We start from the raw sequence: 18385 nt of genomic DNA on the forward strand, positions 1-18385 counted from the left end.
TCTATATGGCCTGGTGCTTAGCTATACTATTTAACAGCTTGCAAGCAGAATGAACAGCTGTAGAAATACTGAATTATGAAGAGAGCAGATCAGTGATGCAGAATAGTTAAGCTGTGTTGCTAAACAGTATGACTTTAATTGTGATGAAATACAGAGTGCAGTGTATAAAAAGAAAGATGGTGTAATTCTTAAATACAGGATATGTTCTTATAAGAAGTTTTTTTCTGAAAATAACTGATTTTCATGGTGGATAATCAACTACTGAGTTCCCAGACCAATTGCAGATAACAAGCCCATGACAATCCAGAAAGCAAACCCAGGAGAATATAGAGCAGTAGGAAGTATATTATTTCTTAAGTTAGAAATTGTGTCACTATTACAGGAATCCTGTGTCCATACCTCAAGCAAGGCATTGAAAAATTTTATGGAAACCCAAAGAGAATGAAGAATAAAATTGTTATGATTGCTATTGATATGCTTATTTTTCACTTGGAAAACCAGAAATAAAATTGGAGGTAACGGCAATGTTGGTTAATGGTATAGCTATTATTTCTCTTCATCAGTTGGCCTATTCACTTTTACATTTCCATCATTGGCATAATAATACGAGGAACAGCTGCAAACTTTCACAGTAATAGGTACAATCGAATCTGATGTGTCTAATTAATTTTTGGTCCGACAAATTAGTTTTGTTCTTCATTACTCTCCAATGGGAGGAAGACATTATATTTCATTATGGTTTTGTCTTCAGGAACAATGGAGCGTTACAGGTTGCACACTTCCCTTGTCTATGTTCTAATTACTTGAACTGACAGCATTGTTACAGAAACACCTGCAGTATATGAAATAGTACACTACTACCTTGGATGACATATTTATTACTTCTGCTTAAATATTATATAAAGAAATAAAAAAATAATGCTATTTGTTTCCCCAAACTCCAACGATTATATTAATTTTATCAAACATCAGTGGATAACATTCCTCTGAATACATTTATTTTTCAGTCATCAAATTCACAAAGCATGTGTTATATTGACATTTAAATGAAATATTACTTTTGCAGTTGTAATTGTTAGGCACTGAAGAGTAAGAGCAAACAGCCAACTTTAGAAGGAAATTTGGAGACAGGTTGCACCTTCCCCTAGAACAGAGGGAGAGCATAAAGTCCACTGAAAGCTCTCCCCAGGCTCTCTGCAGTTTGCTCTCACATCTTCCATTCTCAAAAGACTGGTTTCTGATCTTAGAGAAGAAAGTGGGATCTTTTTAGTGGGAAGCAGTTGTTCTTTTCTTGAGTCCATGAGCATCTGCTCCTGAAGCTGGTCTCTGTGAAGCATGTCCCTACCTGCCTTCTCCATGGCAGCATGGCTGCTTCTGAAGCAGCACCGACATTACCTGTGTTCTCACCGTCCTGCTGCTTTTACCTCTCCTCCAAAGAGCACAGAAATTAACTGAAAGTTAATGGCAATTAGAGCAACATCAACTCCCATGCTGATTTCTGCTAGAAAATCAATTGTGGGCCTAGAAGAGCATGCCATAGAGTGCCTCTTTCTATTAGTTTTACTCTCAGTACTTCCTCTTTAAGCACTGGGGTGCACGTATGGATTGGTTCCGTGGGCAGAAAAAAAAGGGGAAAATCCTATAAAAGAGCCACCACTGCCTCCCTTTTTTTCCTTGTCGCAGGTGCTCACTGAGTTTTGTTCTTTCTTACTGCATCAGACTGGAAACCGTTGAGCCTTTGGCAGCAGCATGACAAAATAGGGAGTATGGGAAAGGACAGCTGCAGGTACCAGGCCCTGACATCAGCAAAGCTTACCAGCATGGCCAGTATAAATTGTTACATGATACCAGTACTGGTGTACTGCCTTTTTATACATTAGCAGGTGTAGTCTGTCAGCAACCTTCTATAGGACCTATTCTGTTTGCAGGAAGCCTGCTTTGTTTCTTGCACATAACTACTGAAAGCAAACCAAGCTCTAGCACAGTTTCAACAGTCTGTTTGCAAAAGCAGACGGTCATCATTACTAAATATTGACGTGGTGCTGAAAGAGAGAAACCTTAATAAAATCACCGAGATCATTAACAGTGTGATGGCAGTGTAATGCAGTGCATCACATTTCTTCCCAAGTAGCTCAGTCCAGCTCTGAACACAACTTAAGGCCTGAAGATGCATCTTGGCTAGGGCAGAGCCAGGCCCCGTGGGAAGGGGCAGGCTGGGGCGGGGAAGGCACACTCAGCTGAAAGGGCCCTTTGGGAGGGATCCTCATTTGCAACTTGAGTGCTGTAAACTCTGGGTCTCCTGCAAAGAGGTGTCCGTGGAAGTAAAACTGAAGTGCCAGACTTCTCGCATCTGCTTTAGCCAACACCTTGTTTGTTTGCTTTAGGCTGAAGCCAGTGTGCTGACACAGGGGCTGTTCTGTTGAAAGAAGTGAGCTGTAAATTTAACCATTGCTGAATCATAGAAGAGGAATATGTATGTTTTCACAGCAAGACATAATGCTACAATACTTTTAATAATTTCCTCTGAATGACCATTTCATTTATTGCCCTGTTCTACTACCTTTACGTGTGTACGATAGACTCTCATAATTGAGAATCATAGTATTTGTACCTTTTTTGTCTCAGCAGAGTAGCTACTCTTGCATCTTTTCAGCATGTATACAGGCATCTGATAATACTGCCTAAACATTTCAAGGTAGAGCTATATAAATACTTTTACTGGAAATGGTGGATAATTCTTTCACCAATTTCAAAACTGCAGATGTGGACAGTTTGTATCAAATGTACATATAAACAATATTCATATTTTTTGTAGAAAAATATGTTCTGCATTTCCTAATTTTAAAACTAACCATTTTTGACAGGGGAACATTTGAAGTAGAAAAGTGCTGGCCCTAGAGCTCTATGCTTTCACATTTACTGAAGTTCCATTCATATTTTTTATAAGCATTTGTTTTCAAGCCAGACACCAAGCTTTTCCTTTTTGAAGTTCCCTTTTAGAGAAAGAGGGGGGAAAAACCAATGGGGACATCTACTAAAATTGACAGTTTTCTAATGGAATATACAAAACTTAAGATCCTATATAGCAATATTTTATGCATGTCACTTTAAATGGTATTCCATGTCATAACTATTTCTTACGGGTTGATGTTAAGAATTTTTCATGCCTATTCTAGGTGAAAAAAAAAATAGCATCTGTTGCTGTGATAGTTTAGAGCTTACAGTTCGCTATGTGATTTTCTGCTTTGTGTCAAAGCTGATGCACTTAGGATTTGTATGGATTGTTTTCCTCATGAAATAATTGCTGGGAAATGCATCTAGCATGCAGCAAAACCAAATGAGTTAAGTAAGAAATTTTGGCATGCTCACAACAATGAGAGAAGGAACTATGTTTTGAAGTTGTAGCATAATTTGTATCTGGATTTCTCATTTGGAAAATGCTATTTATTTATTGCTTGATTTATTTTTTGTTTGGTTTCTTATGATCCATTTTTTCACCATTCTACTCTGTCTATAATTATGTAAAAACAAACCAACAAACATGTATATTGCTGAAAAAAAAAAGGCTCTGGACTGTCATCTGTTAGATTACTTGGGAGAGTGCTATAGAATTATCTTTTCAAATATATGTTTGCAAAACTGCAGTAGATTATGGATTTACTTTCTAGATACATTGGTTTTCAGGTGTGCGTTGGTACTCATTAAAGCTTTCCTACTGTGGATAATTCTTTTGAGGTGCATTACCGGTGTTTTTTAATTTTCATTTGCAGAACTTTGTTTCTGTTACAGAATCTGTAATAACAATGTTCTGTCAAATTTCTTTTGTGCAGGAGGTCGTAATGAAGTTGTCATCACTGAAAATAACAACAGCATAACTGAGCAAATCACTGATGTTGTCAAACAGCCTGCCTTTATAGCTGGCATCGGTGGTGCATGTTGGGTAATTCTGATGGGTTTCAGCATCTGGCTGTACTGGCGCAGAAAGAAGAGGAAGGGGCTCAGCAATTATGCTGGTAAGAACAGTAACTATTTATTACCATCTCATCAGGTTCTATCACAAAAAGAACAGGTGATGTTAAGCCTACTTAGAAAACACGTTGAACTTACAGTAAAGGTGACCTGGGCGAATTTTGTATGCTTGTTTTAAATGTATGCTGTGAAAATGCTAGTGTATGAGAAGCTTTAAATGCATTGCTCGGTACCACATTTCATCATTATCATAAGACAGTCTTTATTTTTACATCTCCATATCATCTACCATAAAAAAAGTATGTTAAAAAAGAGGATTAACTGTACCTCTTGCACCTTGCTCAGAAGACACTCTGTTATCTGTCTGGCTACATTTATGTGCTCAAACGTGAATTAGCCTAGACCCTTACAAGGAAGGTTAGAAAGAGTATTTGGTCTTCTCCTTCTTCATTCCCATACATTTCCATGTCTTTGAAGCCATGTGCATGGGAAATTGATGAGATACTTAGTCAGTGACTCCATACCTATAGGTGGAGGAGAAGAGAGTAGTATATTAGAGAAGTGTAGTCAAAATTTACCTATGGCAGAAGACATAAAAAGTTTTGCCTTGGAGATAGAACACCTTGGAATGCCCTCATGGTGTGATCTCTCTTTCACTAAATGTGTTGGTCCAGTTAAAAATTAGTTTTTGAAAAATACACTTAGAAAAATAACCACATTTACCAAACGAAAATATTTTCTTCCTCCCCCAACCTATTTGTTTTGTGTATTATTCTGTGCTTCAGGATTCTTATGGATTTTTAGAAAGTCAGGTGAATGACCATAAAATGGGTCACTCTGGAGTCTAATTTAACACACACACAAAAAGCTGTTCTTCAAATATTGGGGTAGGTTCTCTTGTAGTGCTTATTAACATTTAAAAAGAGTAAACATTTCCTTTTTGAGCAATATTTGAAGGGTTGAGGACACAGCATATTTAGTGTTGACATTGTATCATGCTAAAGTTACACTAGTACTCTTCTATTTATAAGTTACCACATGCAGTCCCGAGGACACAGGTTCCATAGGGGGCTGAGCATCTCTAACAACTTGCCAAAACCAATGTTCGTTCCCTGCTCACAGCCAAACAGTCCTATGCCTCCTCACTGTGGCGGTAGCCATCATCAGACTCTTCAATACCCTAATGGGGCTCACTAAACCCAGATGGAAAGTATTCTATGCTGTTTTTCAATCCTTCCTGCTGGATGAGTTTTGCAGTGTCTTGGTGAAACAAGGCAGCCCGAGAAGAAATCAGACAAGCAATGGAAGCAGAAGGAGAGGAGACCCTTTCAGTGGCTCTTGGACTGACTTGATTTCTGTGGAACCTCGCCTTGCATCACCATGTAGCCTTTATAATTCATAGGTTGTGCCTTTGCCAAGGTGTTTTTTTTTCTTTCCTTTAACAGCAGGGACTTTTACTCTCTGAGAGGTGGGGTGACATTAATTGAGAAATTAGTATATACCACACACACCTATGTGTTTATGTGAAAAATCAATTTAGATCCCAAGATTTTTCATATTAAGAGATAGATCTACTGTTATTCCTCTTAGGAAACAGTCCTATACGTAAACTTTGGACACAAGCTAATACTACAATTAAAATAAAAGCAAAATTATTAGCCCTGTACGTGAGCTGGCATGTTGGGTGGGATTGTTTGCAGAGGGGATATTGACAGCAGAGTCTTTTATACTTCAAAATGCATAGCTGTAAATAATTACGATAGTCATTATAAACGTAGTGTGTCCTGCAACTCATTCCCTCTCATGACGTTTGCTGCATCTAAGTGTGATGTGAACATTGCATCATGACACAGAATTCCCATCATCAGAATTACGAATTAGTGTATGCTTTCAGCAAGGAAAGTTCATACCTTCAGAATACATCCTGATGTTTACAATTTGGAGAACAGCATGTCGACACAGAAATTCTTCAAATGTGACTGGCAAAATTCACTGCTCACCTTTCCAACCATCATTTCTCATTGGCTGCTGGCTGGTTAGTGCTTTAAGCTCACCTGTTATGTCCTGCTTATGATATTCAGCCACAACTGAGTAAATTCCAGAGGAAACTCGTGCCCTGCAATTAGCGCTTATTATCAGGGTGTGTAACTCACAATGTGTTTGCTTTCTTGTTTTGCAGTTCAGTCCTTCACCTTCACCCCTGCAGGTACTGTCCATTAGTCTGTCTCTTACCTCACCAACACATCATTGCAAACATTAGCTACCTAAGTGTTTATGAATGTGTGAGATATGCAGAATTAAAACCAAATACAAGGAGAAATACTTCTGCTGCCTATCTGTAATAAAAATGTAGCATTCATTCTCCTAGTGATTCCAGGGGAACATAAAATCTACCACCATTAATGTCTCTGTTGTTATAACTCTGCATACTATCTCATCTAGCTTCTCAAAATAATGCAGTTTTGAAAGTAATTTGCAGGGCAAGATACTTGAACTAACAACATAAACAAGCATTAGTCTTATGTAACTGAATTTTTATTTTAAAGCTCAAAAAAAGTATCTTGAACATTTTTGAAGAACTAACTGGAGAAATTAAACTTTCTTCCACTTTAGCTGTTAGCCATGTTTACATATGCCTTACCGTGAGGTGTTCAGATCTTCAAGCAATCTAGTGATTGACTTATGCATGCATTGCCTTACAGTGGTTTTGAAATTGAAACATTTTCCTTCTTTCTGCCTACCTAATTCAAAGCTGATATCCTAGTTTTCATACCTTTATGGTAGACCATTATCATAAACATGATTAAAGATATGTGAAGAATAAACGAAGTGTGGCTGAAACAGCAGGTTGCAAACAGCTTAGTTAACATATGGAAAGCCAGGAAAAATAAAGTATACAATTAATAATTGTTACAAATAATTATCTTCTGCTGTCATACCTAAGCTTGAGATTCAAAACCTCAATAATAATTATACCTCAATGTGACAAAGGTTGATAAATCTCAGCATTTTCCAGCAGAAGTCTGAAGTTTTTGTGTGTAGCTTGGCTCCTCACTTGCACTTACCAAAGCTGTCTCTTCTTCTGTCCCCTCTGCCATCCACGTATGGCCAGTCTTCCTACTGCACTGCTGAACCAGTTCTCATGCTCAGGTAGCTGCTTTCTCACTCTTGCTTATCTTCAGCCACAGCTTGAGCGTTTCGCTTAGCAGGAAAGAGCAAATGACTGTCGAGGCAGCTGAGCAAAGGTGGTGGTGTCTGCCCCAGGGGCCTGTGACATTGTGAGGGAGAAGTGTCCTCATGGAGAAGCTCTGGGGGCTCAGGAATTGCTCCTCTGGCTTCCAGGCAGGTTTGTTCAAGTTAGTTTAAGTTGGGGCACAACACATCCCACCCTAAATGCTTTACGTGCTTTTCTCTGAGACACAGCAAAGGATTTTTTCCAAAATGAAATAATGCAGCTTTGTACTTGGTTCCTATGGTTATTCCACTGCCATCCATCTGTAACTGTGGTGGATTTTTTCCCTTGTCTTAGTAGCATACATTGGCATGACACAGGGCTGTGCTGGAGCCACAGTGAGTGTGAATGATTCAGCACCATTGATCCACATGTGCTGGACAACTGGGATATGTCAGAGGCACTGCCAAAAATTTACTTTTTTAAAGATAGTTTTTACATCTCATGGGTTTCATAGAACTATAACAGCACATCATTCTATTTCCTGGCCTATTATAATTTCTGGAGGCACTGAGAACCTAAGTCATCCAGTAGTCAAGTCCAAAAAAACCCCCATTAATTTAAAAATATATGTTATGTGTAGGAAAGAACATAGTCCATGTTTTTATCTCTATACCCAGAGTTCCCCAAGAAACATTAGGGATTGATTTTGCCATTGGTGGTAACATTTACACAAACATATCTGTTCTTGTGGAGGTCTGATGACACTCACAACTGTATGTTGTTCCCTTCAAAGCTATGATTCATAAACAGTTTGGTTTCAGATCTAAATATTCAGGCAGTGGTATGTAGCTTTCAGACTCTCATCAGACAGCTGTCAATAAAGTTTTACTACAGATGAATTTATCCTAATATACTCTGATTTTAGAAGGTGCACACTTTTTGTTCAGACATCTGCTTTTAAATTCTTCAGAAAGTCGCAGAACATGCAGCTTTGACTGTGTAATAAAGACAACTGAATGTATTAGAAACATCTACTTTATTTCAGACACAAACCAAAAAACTAATTTTTTCAGTTAATTCTCATGTAAATGTTTTTTGTTTTGTTTTTCTTCATTTGTATTTGCATATATGTAGAACTTTAAACACTAAAAGTAGTTGTTTGAAAGTTTGGATTCTGAAGTTATATAATTACTTGCTAAAAATGTTCTTTTGGGTCGTTTTCAGATTGTGGGTCATTCACTGAGACTATTTGTTATTTGTGTTCTGTTATTAGGCTCCTAAGAGCTATAATTTCTGCTGTGTGACAAAACTACTGTAACACTGTGTAGGAGAAGAGCAAAGAGCAAATGTCACACCATTGGTAAAGATTTGTACCAGATAAGAATATTTGATTGAGTTAAATTCATTAAGCTTCCTGTGTTTGTGAACATTTTCATAAGCACTGATTGATTTCTCAGTTGGTCACAAATAAAGTGACATTGAAAATCATAAATAAGTCTTTTTACTTATTTTCAGTTGAACTGACTCCAGTAGTTACTGAGCCACAATTCTGTACACCACTATTCCTCCACTTCCTTTTCCCCCATCATGACTCACCAGGCATTGATTCTTGGTAATATCAGTCCTGCAAAACATATGATTTTCGACTATGTTCATTAGATTACTACTGGTAAGTAGTAGGGTCATCATCTCCAGCTGTACAAGAAGTATACATTTTTGGGACAATGTCGTACCATATCATATTATATCAACAAAACCAAATCTGGCACAGACAAAGTAAATACAAATGTTACCTCTCTTCAGTCATCTGTTCTGTGATACAAAGACTGGATTGGTCTTGCTTTTGTGAGTTTCTGTAAGAGCTAAAGTACTGTTACACTGGGGGTTTTTGTATTTTTATGGTTACCCTTTACTCAGATTGCCTGGGTATAAACATGCACTGTGGGTTTCTACGTGATACAAGAAAAGGTAGATGGCACAAAAGACATGTCTGACCGCTTTTCGTATACTAAATGAATTGTTTCATTCTCATATTACAATGACAGAACAGAATTTTTCTATTTTGCACTGGAAGTTGCAATTCTCTTTTCACATTTTGGTCTAAGGTCTTACACAACAAAGGCATGGAATCCTTTTGTTGAAATAAGAGACATATTATTTATCTGCTTGTCTTTCCTGTGCCCTCAAATTCACTGTTGTGCCAGTACCCACTCACTTGAATACTCAGCTGTTTTCAAGTGTCCAGGCCATCAGTCATGCAAAGAAAGTAAATATGTATTTTCACTTATGAGTAGGTAAACTTATTTAGTGACTAGTGCTCCTTGGGGTTAAAGATTTCATGAAGCTGGGTAAACAAAAACAAATTAAAAATAGATAGAGAATTATGGAATGCTACACATTTTATGCACAACTCCTGAAACTGTTAAATGAGGATAAATTATTTGACAAAATCATCCAGAGGTAGACAGAAGATTTGATGGAATTTTTATATGCTGATTATCTGTTCTGAGTTAATGCTTATTAAAAGAGGATTAATCTACATTCGTATTTGAGGAACAGCTTATCAGAAAAAGGAATGAGACTTGGCTGGCAACATTAAAGTTTTCATTTGCGGTAGGAAAATGTGGCCTACTAGAGATAGGCATGCAGAAAGCTTTTTAAAGCTTTCTAAAGCTTTCTTGCCTCAGAATGTCAAGTTACTATACATTCATATTTTTCCAATTCTAGCAGGCGTGAAGATTAAGTTTAACCTTGTCAGATAATATTAGTAAATGTTCGGGTACCTCCTTGTATATTTAATAAAAAGCGTGTGAAAAGCTCCTTAACGTATGCTGTTCTTCGTACAAATATATACAGTATAATTTCCTTAAATAATTATGCATTTAAAATGCACTTTGGATTATATTTCTGCATTTTTAAGGTCCTTGAAGTATAAGCTGGTGGGGATTCCTTCAAAATCTCTCTATGCAGAGGTTATTTTTTCATCTTCTTTTGAAAACCAATCTCATCCCTGCAGGTCTTCAGCCTTTCTAAGAACATATATCAGATGCAAAGACTGCTGAAAGAGCTTTTTTGCTTCCTCAGTCATAAGAAGCAAGGGAGATGGGTGGGTCAGTGATAGGGGCATCCTTCCCTTCTTCGTCTTACATTGCCCCTTGAAATTGCTCTACTTCTTTTTAAAGTGGAGATAGGATGAATAAAGCCAGCTGTCTGTGTGTTTTATTTTTACAGTGACATCTACAAGCCTGCATTGCATTAAGTATGCTCCTATTCAGGCATTTAGGCTTGTTTTGTAATTGCAGAAGTCAAACTGCAGGCAAAAATGCTGACAAAATGTACGGCAGGAATGATAAACATAGTGCTTGTGTTGGCAGCCTGACCATATCTTCTGTTGTTAGCTGTCTTTCCTTTCACAATATTTATGCTAAAAGAAAGGCACCTTCTCTATTCAGCCTCAGGTAGCCCATTTATGGATGGCATCAGGAATATGATTTTTTTCCTGTAACATCCTGATGACATGTCTGCACTTCAGGAGGAATTTTGGCTAGCTTAGTTGATATTCTGGAGCCTTTTCCACCAAGAATAATAAAATACTTTCTTATTTATTTTCTCATCAAAATTATAACCATCCATGCATTGGTATACAGGGTGGAGGGTAAGAGAAAAAACCTTCCCAGTTCCATACATATCACATAAGCCAGGCACAGTCTTCCACAGGAATAACAATTCACTGCAAGACAAGTTCTTTTCTTAATATACTAAGCTGAACCTTTCTTCTAAAAACAGTGTTTATATTGGGAAGTTGTAAGATTATTTAATGTAGGAAAAAACCATGAAACAGTTACTGCCACCAGGATACACAGGTAGAAGTAAATGCTGTGATACCCGTCTCTTCTCAACAATCTCTTATGCCACAGCCACTCTGGAGCAGTTTTGGCTCTAGTGAAGAGGTTTCAATGTCATGTCTTCTTGATACGTTTCTCACAGCATGCCTTGGAGTTTTTTCCATACCTCACTACACAGAAAATAAAATGTGTCTGGCAAACATTGCTGCAATCTCCTACTAGCTCCAGCATTTTAGCTTTGCTTTATGAAGGTACACAAGGTATATAAATATTTTGAAGACCACAAGCGTTGGGGTTTTTTTTTTCCATGTGACATGTATAGTTAAAATCTCACATGCCTGCATGTGATATACAAGTGGTGACAATATTACTTTAAAATTATTTCTGGTAAATGATAGTCTAAACAAGAGCATTAGTCCCCAGAAGTTTTCAGAACATATGTTTTACTGGAATTCCCTTAAATCTGTAAAATTTATTTATAAGGGTTGTTACTAAATGCACCTTTGTTTCTCATTTTCCTTCTTTCTTGTTACTTTGAATAATGCAGAAAGATGGAGAAATGGAGTATTAAATTTGAAGGGGAGGAGGAGAAAGGAAACAGCATCTAATGTACTTTTGACCAACAAGTTTGAAACATAGCCAGGCAGTACCTGCCTCTTGGCATACTCACACATGATATCTATAATATCCACAGCACTTCAGATTATTCACTTTTAAGCAACAAGTGATACAGTCATTTGGTGGAATGACAGAATTATGACATTAGAAACAATGTGAATGAAAGTAGCATTTGCACTAAAATTAATTAGCTGCAATGTTTTACCATGTCTTGTTTTTCAAAGCAGACTTTTATTTAATACTACCCATACCCCCTTCTGATTTTCTTTTCATTAATTGGTTTGATTACATCCTTTCAAAATTCAGCTGTTTTAACCGTTTTGATGTGACATATGATTGCAGTGATTTTCTGATATTGATATTAGTCTGTTCTGCAGTGAAGGGTAATTAATCACCTTACCCAAGCACTCTTCCAGCAGGGCTTCCAGAGGGGCCAGATTTGTCCCCTTTGCTGCATACAGACTATGACATTATCCTAGGAGTTAATAAAGTGACAAGGATTCTATAAGGTGTCAGAAGTATTTTCCCAGTGGATTTATGTCATTGCTAATTTTTTTAATGATCACAGCATTTCTATTGGGTGTAGTAATTTTGTCTGATTAGAATGGTGTATAATAGAAAGCCTAATCTTGAATTAGTGTAGTTTGGACTAGTATTTGGAAAATCTTGCAAATACTCTGGGAGCTATGTTTTAATGATGGGAATGTCTATCTTACAAAGGTAAATAATCTTTCCGAACTAAAGCCTATTTTGAATTAAACTGGCTACAGACTCTCCCATTCCTCTCTGAAATTCGAACTCTCATCTTGTCAGGAGCCTGTAAGGATGCAGGTGTCCAGGACGTTGATATAATTTAATACTCTGCCTTATCTATGCCTGACAATAAATAACGGGATATTGCACTGAGAACCAGAGTAGTCTGTTGGCCTTGAGTCAAAATACTTGCCAGTGCTTCAAAAAGAATCATCAAATGTTGTCAATTAACATCTCACTACTAATGTGAGTTTTCCTATATTGCCCTGAAATGTAACCCTATTAATAAGATAGATAAGGGATAGGCTTGTTTTATCAAACACCCATGAATGGAGCCATAAAAAAAAATTGTCTGGCTCTGAATATGTCCTTGGCATCCCCTATGGCAAGGCTGGAAACACTTTTTCTTCCCAGTGATACTAGTGTGTATGCGTTCATGTGTGGGTGCTAGTTCTTATACTGTACTTTTAATGGAAACGGTGCAGCTGTATGTTTTTTTTCACCCCTTCAGCTCTAATAGAGCTGCCACCTCTTTGTATTTGTCCTGGGAAATGGCACATTTGTGTGGTGACATTATATTACTGCATTACAACATGATGTTATTAACTTGCTGGTGCAATGTCATTATGTACTGAAGCAAAAGCACTCCAAGAAAACAATTTCATCACATGGCTCAGTCTTGCAACGCAAAGCCATAGGAAGGGACCTGTGGTAAATTCAGGCCTTTTGCCCAGGCAGCTGGTTTGCCTCGCAAGCTGCAGAGCAAATTGCTGTTAATCAATAATGTGCAGTGAAATCCTAAACTAATTGTAACCCTAATGTGTTTGATGCTTTTCTTATCATTTCTGTACTTTATTATGTGATGATGCCAAGAGGCCTCTGATCTTGGACACTGAGTAGTTTGAATTGTTATTTTTAGTTATTACTAATTGATTTTTCCCTGTCTTATGTGTGTGTGCGTGTGTGTGTATGTTTGTTTGTTTTGTTTTTCCAACCAAAACACAGTCACTTTCCAAAGAGGAGATGGAGGACTAATGAGCAATGGAAGGTATGTTTCTTTGTATAAAGGTCTTTCCATCATATTTATTTTTAAAATTAAGGATCTGAAAAATGCTATAGGTATGCACTTGGGTAATAACCGATCTTTGGGAAGACTGACAACACTAGGAGAAGTTAAGTAGCTTACCACAAGGTTTAATGACCTATCTGTTGTGCACTTTGGAGGAATCAAGCCCAGATGTTTCATATCTCCCAGATGCCCTGGAAGAAATGGGTAGTAAATATCACAAGGAATGTGTTCATTTGTTACCAGGATGTTTATTGCATTAATTAGACATTAGCAAATGAAGTTGCTGTTGTTTAAGACTCCTTATTGGCTCCCCCTAAATTGCTGTGAGTGAACAATTACACTTAATCGATCATGAAATAAATGATTCATGGATGATGAATAGGCTGTAGATTGATAGGACTGGATTCCACGACTTTGGCTACTCAATTGAAATTGATAAAAGCTGATAACGGGCCCATATATCCTCATCTATTTTCCCTTTGCCAATATGGAGATTGTAATTAGGCCCTGGTAATAACTTCCAATCTCCCATTTAATCAATATTTTAGCAAAAAGAGATTATGCCTAATGAGAGCGAGTAGATGTGGCAAGAAAGCGGCTGGGTCTTCTTATTGCTGTTTCCATAGAAACCGATGTTTCTCTTAGGGATTGTACCAGGCAGGGGTTTATAACGGACAGTGATTGGAGATGTTGCTCCAACTTCATGAGTGCATTAACAAACGAGAAAAACTGCAGAACTGTGGATGTTTTTTTGTTTTTGTTTGGGGGAAGGAGGGGTCTGCAGGAAATTATTTGTTTTCCCTGTTAAATACAACTACAAACAATTCACCTGCCTTGATAAATTTCTGGCTGTTTTTCCTGCGTGGGAGAGACACAGTGCCTTATGGCCCAAGTGTATCTTCTCTTTCAACATACTCGCTGTTTAATACTGCTCTCAAAGCTAGGAATTACAGGGATATAAAAGCCCTGCAGTAGTGGCAGATAAAGATAGCTGTGGACTTTCCATTAATCCTTCTCAAACCTGTTTGCCTCTAAACCATCCAGGAGTGCTCAAAGAAAGAGTTACCAGCCTGTAGATGACAGGCGTGCATTTGGGATGCAAGGAAAGGAAGAAATAGTAGCCCAAAGTCCTGGAAATGGCTGATACGGAGCAATCAGTTTGAGTGATGGGTCCCTTGAGGTGGTAATTTATCATGCAGCCCTGGTGTAGGATCCTGAGATGGTGCTGCCTAACCCCTGTTCCACACAGACAACGGAGTTCATTTGGATTCTGGCAGAATCACGACGGATGCCTAGTCCCACTTCTACTGACAAAGTTGATTTGTATATAACCTTAATTAACTGCTCAAGGTCTTTAAATCATCAAAGGCTACACAATTTTAATTTAAAATAAATTAAAGTCTCCTAAACTGTTTGTTACCTAGGGTGTTAGGAGAACAGTGATATGGTCTTTTCTATCACTAGTTGTCTCACAGATATTTTAATTTTATAAATTATTTATATATATATATATATAGTATGAATATCTTTTTTTCTCATTCTGCTTCAGTCGACCAGGTCTGTTGAATGCAAGTGACCCCAGTTATCCTTGGCTTGCAGACTCTTGGCCTGCCACAAGTCTGCCAGTAAATAACAGCACTAGTGGACCTAATGATCTTGGCAATTTCGGTCGTGGAGGTAGGTTTCATTTTATTAAGTCACTGTATAGTATACAATGGCTTCCGCTAGTTAACATCTATAATAACCACTGTGTAATATTTTTTATTATTATAGTTCTTTCTATATTTGACTGGAGATTTGATTTAAAATTGACTTTAAAATATTCATTTTGCTTTGTCTTTTCCTTCTTCCTTAAAATGTAGGTCTGGTTTGTAATTTACCCCATGATAGTGAGGCAGGATTGGCTTATCATCTCAAAAGAAATGTATTTGTTGCTCATACTCATTCCCTTTTGCGTGGAGATGAGCAATCTGCTGTGCAGGGCAATGTAGCCAGCAATAGAAGATGTCCATAAGAGCAGAGAAGAACTTGGGGGACATAGGAAGGATGTTCCTTCAGCAGCAGAAGGACAGAACATTGTTGCTGTCACCTTACCCATCCCCTTCCTGCTGGGACTGCTCTCAGTCTCAATCATAATCCATGAAGAAGACCTCAAAGGTCTTCAGAAACTTTCTTTCTTATTGGAGGAAAGAATACCTAAAAGGGAACTATTTAGATTTTTAGCAATTTTTTTCCATTTTGAATTGAGGGAGGCCCTTTGGGAAGATGAGGTAATGATTTATAATTATGGTGACGAATCTTTAGAGGAGTTATATTCTTTCAAATATTTTAATTAAGTGGGAATTTCAACATGTATGATTGGAATTTTTAAAAGTCACGGTAACATTCACATCTGTCTGTTGCTTCCTTGGTTTCTGTGATAACACAGCTAGTTCTGCGTAGTGGTGTTCAGAACAAGATTTCCTAACGTAAGTGAGTATATAAATATTTTTAAGATGTAAAAAAGTAAACAAAACTCAAGACAACGTTATATATCAAAAATACATTAAAATGCAAAAAAATCTATAAAAGCATCAAACTGATAAATGTGAAAAGAATTCCGTTTTTAACTGTACTAGAATCTGCTTCTGAAAACCATCTCTGACTTCGGTTATAAGTTCCCATGAAAAGAGTGAGAACTTGCCTGTAGTTTGACTACTGTGACTTTAAATTACAATAAAACGCTCTAGATTTATTTTCCATATAAAAATGTTGTAAAGCTCTTGTCTTACAAAAATATACTATAAAGTAAGCAAAAATTTTGATAATATTTAGAAGGCAACTGAATATCTGCCAGCTTCTTTGTTGTGAATGTCTTGAAAATAAAACCCTTCAGTGCTTTTCTGTCTTTTCATAAGCTCATATAATACAGAAAAATTACCATTTTCTTTTAGCAGTTGTCTCTATACAACTGAAATTGGAAGCATGTTTTAAAACTCTTGGATTCAATGTGGATGAGGCATAGATCCAAACTTGTCCAAGAGATGCAACAGTTATATTTTGAATTTCAGCATCTTAATTCTGCTCATGATCTTTACAGTTGAGCTCATACTTTTATTCTGGCTCTTTTGGGACCACTTGTCCCTATCTGTTTCATCAGTTGAGTTTCAATGCTTCTTTCTACATTAAAGATGGATTAGAAGTCAGATGTCTTTTAACATTAAGTAACTGTATAGATAGAACTTTGGCATCTTTTACTGGTTAAAAGGTCTGTGATAATACAAAAGGTCTGTAAGAATTTTGAAAACAGTAAGATGGCAATCGTCACTTTGGAAACTCAGAAGCTGAGGCAGGCAGTTCTAATGTTGCTTTCGAGAGTGAAATCCACGTTATAGGCACTTGAGAGCAGGGCTGTGAGTGGGAAACACAGGTTAGGTTTGGAGTTGTGTAAGGCCACAAAATGCTACTGTGTCTCCCGAAGCAGCAAGAAAGAGCTTCCCTCAGGAAGTACTTCAGCACCATTTCATTTATCTCAGGAATTACAAAACAAGTTAGATTTTGGAGAGTTTTGGGGAAAGCATCCAGTGGGAAATGCGTGTTCACCTTTGGGCTGACACGTAAAGTGGTGGGTTTTTCTACGACAACTTGGTGGGAAAATCACACTTGATTTTTACTAGGTGAATATGGCCCTTTGTAAAATGGTGCTTTAATAGCTCTTTGAGTGCTTAGTGTATACATCTCATTGAGGTCAAAAAAGTAATCTGCGGTTGTACTGAAAATTCCCAGAATGTCTGGAGAACCTCAGCTTATTTGTAAGAATGAAAATTCTTGGCTGGTGGGAAGCTATGCAACTTTCGAGTGTATGGAAATGTATAGTTCTCCGTTTTAAAATTACTATATAGAGATGGCACCTCTTCAGTGGCCAGAAACATGCTCTAAAAGATAGATGTATGTCTGAGCACTCAAGAAATGAGCATTTTGCTAGTTTTTGATTCCATGAGTCTGCAAATCCAACACAGACAGGTTGAGCTTGAAGAAACTTACTTCATTTTATGCATCAACAACAGAGTTTACTAAACTTCAATCCATTAGACTTTGATGAAACCAATTATGGAAAGGAAAAGTCTTCATGTTGTGAATGAAATTAAGAAAGAAAGGACTTTGCTTGTCTCTCACGTATCATGCTGTATTTGCACATAGTTGCTTTTATGATTGTGTACTGCCCCTAGAAAACACATTGGATATGTGCGGATAGATAGTAGTAAGCTGGTTTTGAAATATGACCTGTAGTTTGCATTAATTGCAACTTTTTTTGCACTTACAATTTATCTGCAGATACAAGTAAATACAATTAAGGCATTTTAAATACTTGATTGTGCCCATTTCCCTGTTGTTGTTGTCTGCAAAAACAGATCATACTGATAGACCCAAATCTAATCTCTGTTTCTGCTGTCTCTCTACTGAGCACTTGTTATTGCCATATTGATTGTTAGTGTTATGTTTTTGCCCTGAGACTGCAGATGGTTTTAGGGTCCATATTAAAATGTTCACTGATGCACACATGAATGCAGTCGGAAATAGTTCTGTGGTCTCAATGTTCATCTCAGGAAGAAAAAGAAACAACAAAAAACAGTGGGAGGAGGCCATGGTATCATACCTTATTGCTGGAAAAGTCTTGAGAGAGTGAGAGAACAAATGTATTCCTTGAGATTGCACAAAGCCCATGTCTGAGTCTGGAACTGAGCCTAAACCTTTGTCTAGGTGCAAGAATCATCTTTTGTCTCTGGGACTTAAGGTGTATTAAAATATCTGTGATACCTAGAATGGGATCTGAACATCCTCACTATAGGAGTATGCATCACCTCAGGTACCATCTAACAGTTGGAATCCATATCTGCCATCCAGCTATATATGCCTTTTTCTAACAAGTAAATTCCAGAATGGATTCAACTTTTCAGAGTCTAAATAAATTGTAAA

General features: G+C 37.3%; 1 protein-coding gene across 1 annotated transcript in view; it reads left to right on the forward strand.

Annotated features, from left to right (window-relative positions):
- The window catches only part of ROBO2 (roundabout guidance receptor 2), a 435305-nt gene that overhangs the window by 401105 nt on the left and 15815 nt on the right, over window positions 1-18385 (forward strand). Inside the window, exons 18-20 of the mRNA XM_086462902.1 lie at window positions 3831-4013; window positions 13366-13408; window positions 14979-15106. Coding sequence (XP_086319028.1) covers window positions 3831-4013; window positions 13366-13408; window positions 14979-15106 — 354 coding nt within the window. The remainder of the gene's footprint in view (window positions 1-3830; window positions 4014-13365; window positions 13409-14978; window positions 15107-18385) is intronic.

This window comes from Leptosomus discolor, chromosome 1 (genome assembly GCF_034619465.1).
Source record: "Leptosomus discolor isolate bLepDis1 chromosome 1, bLepDis1.hap2, whole genome shotgun sequence".
In the NCBI taxonomy this organism is placed as follows: Eukaryota; Metazoa; Chordata; class Aves; order Leptosomiformes; family Leptosomidae; genus Leptosomus; species Leptosomus discolor.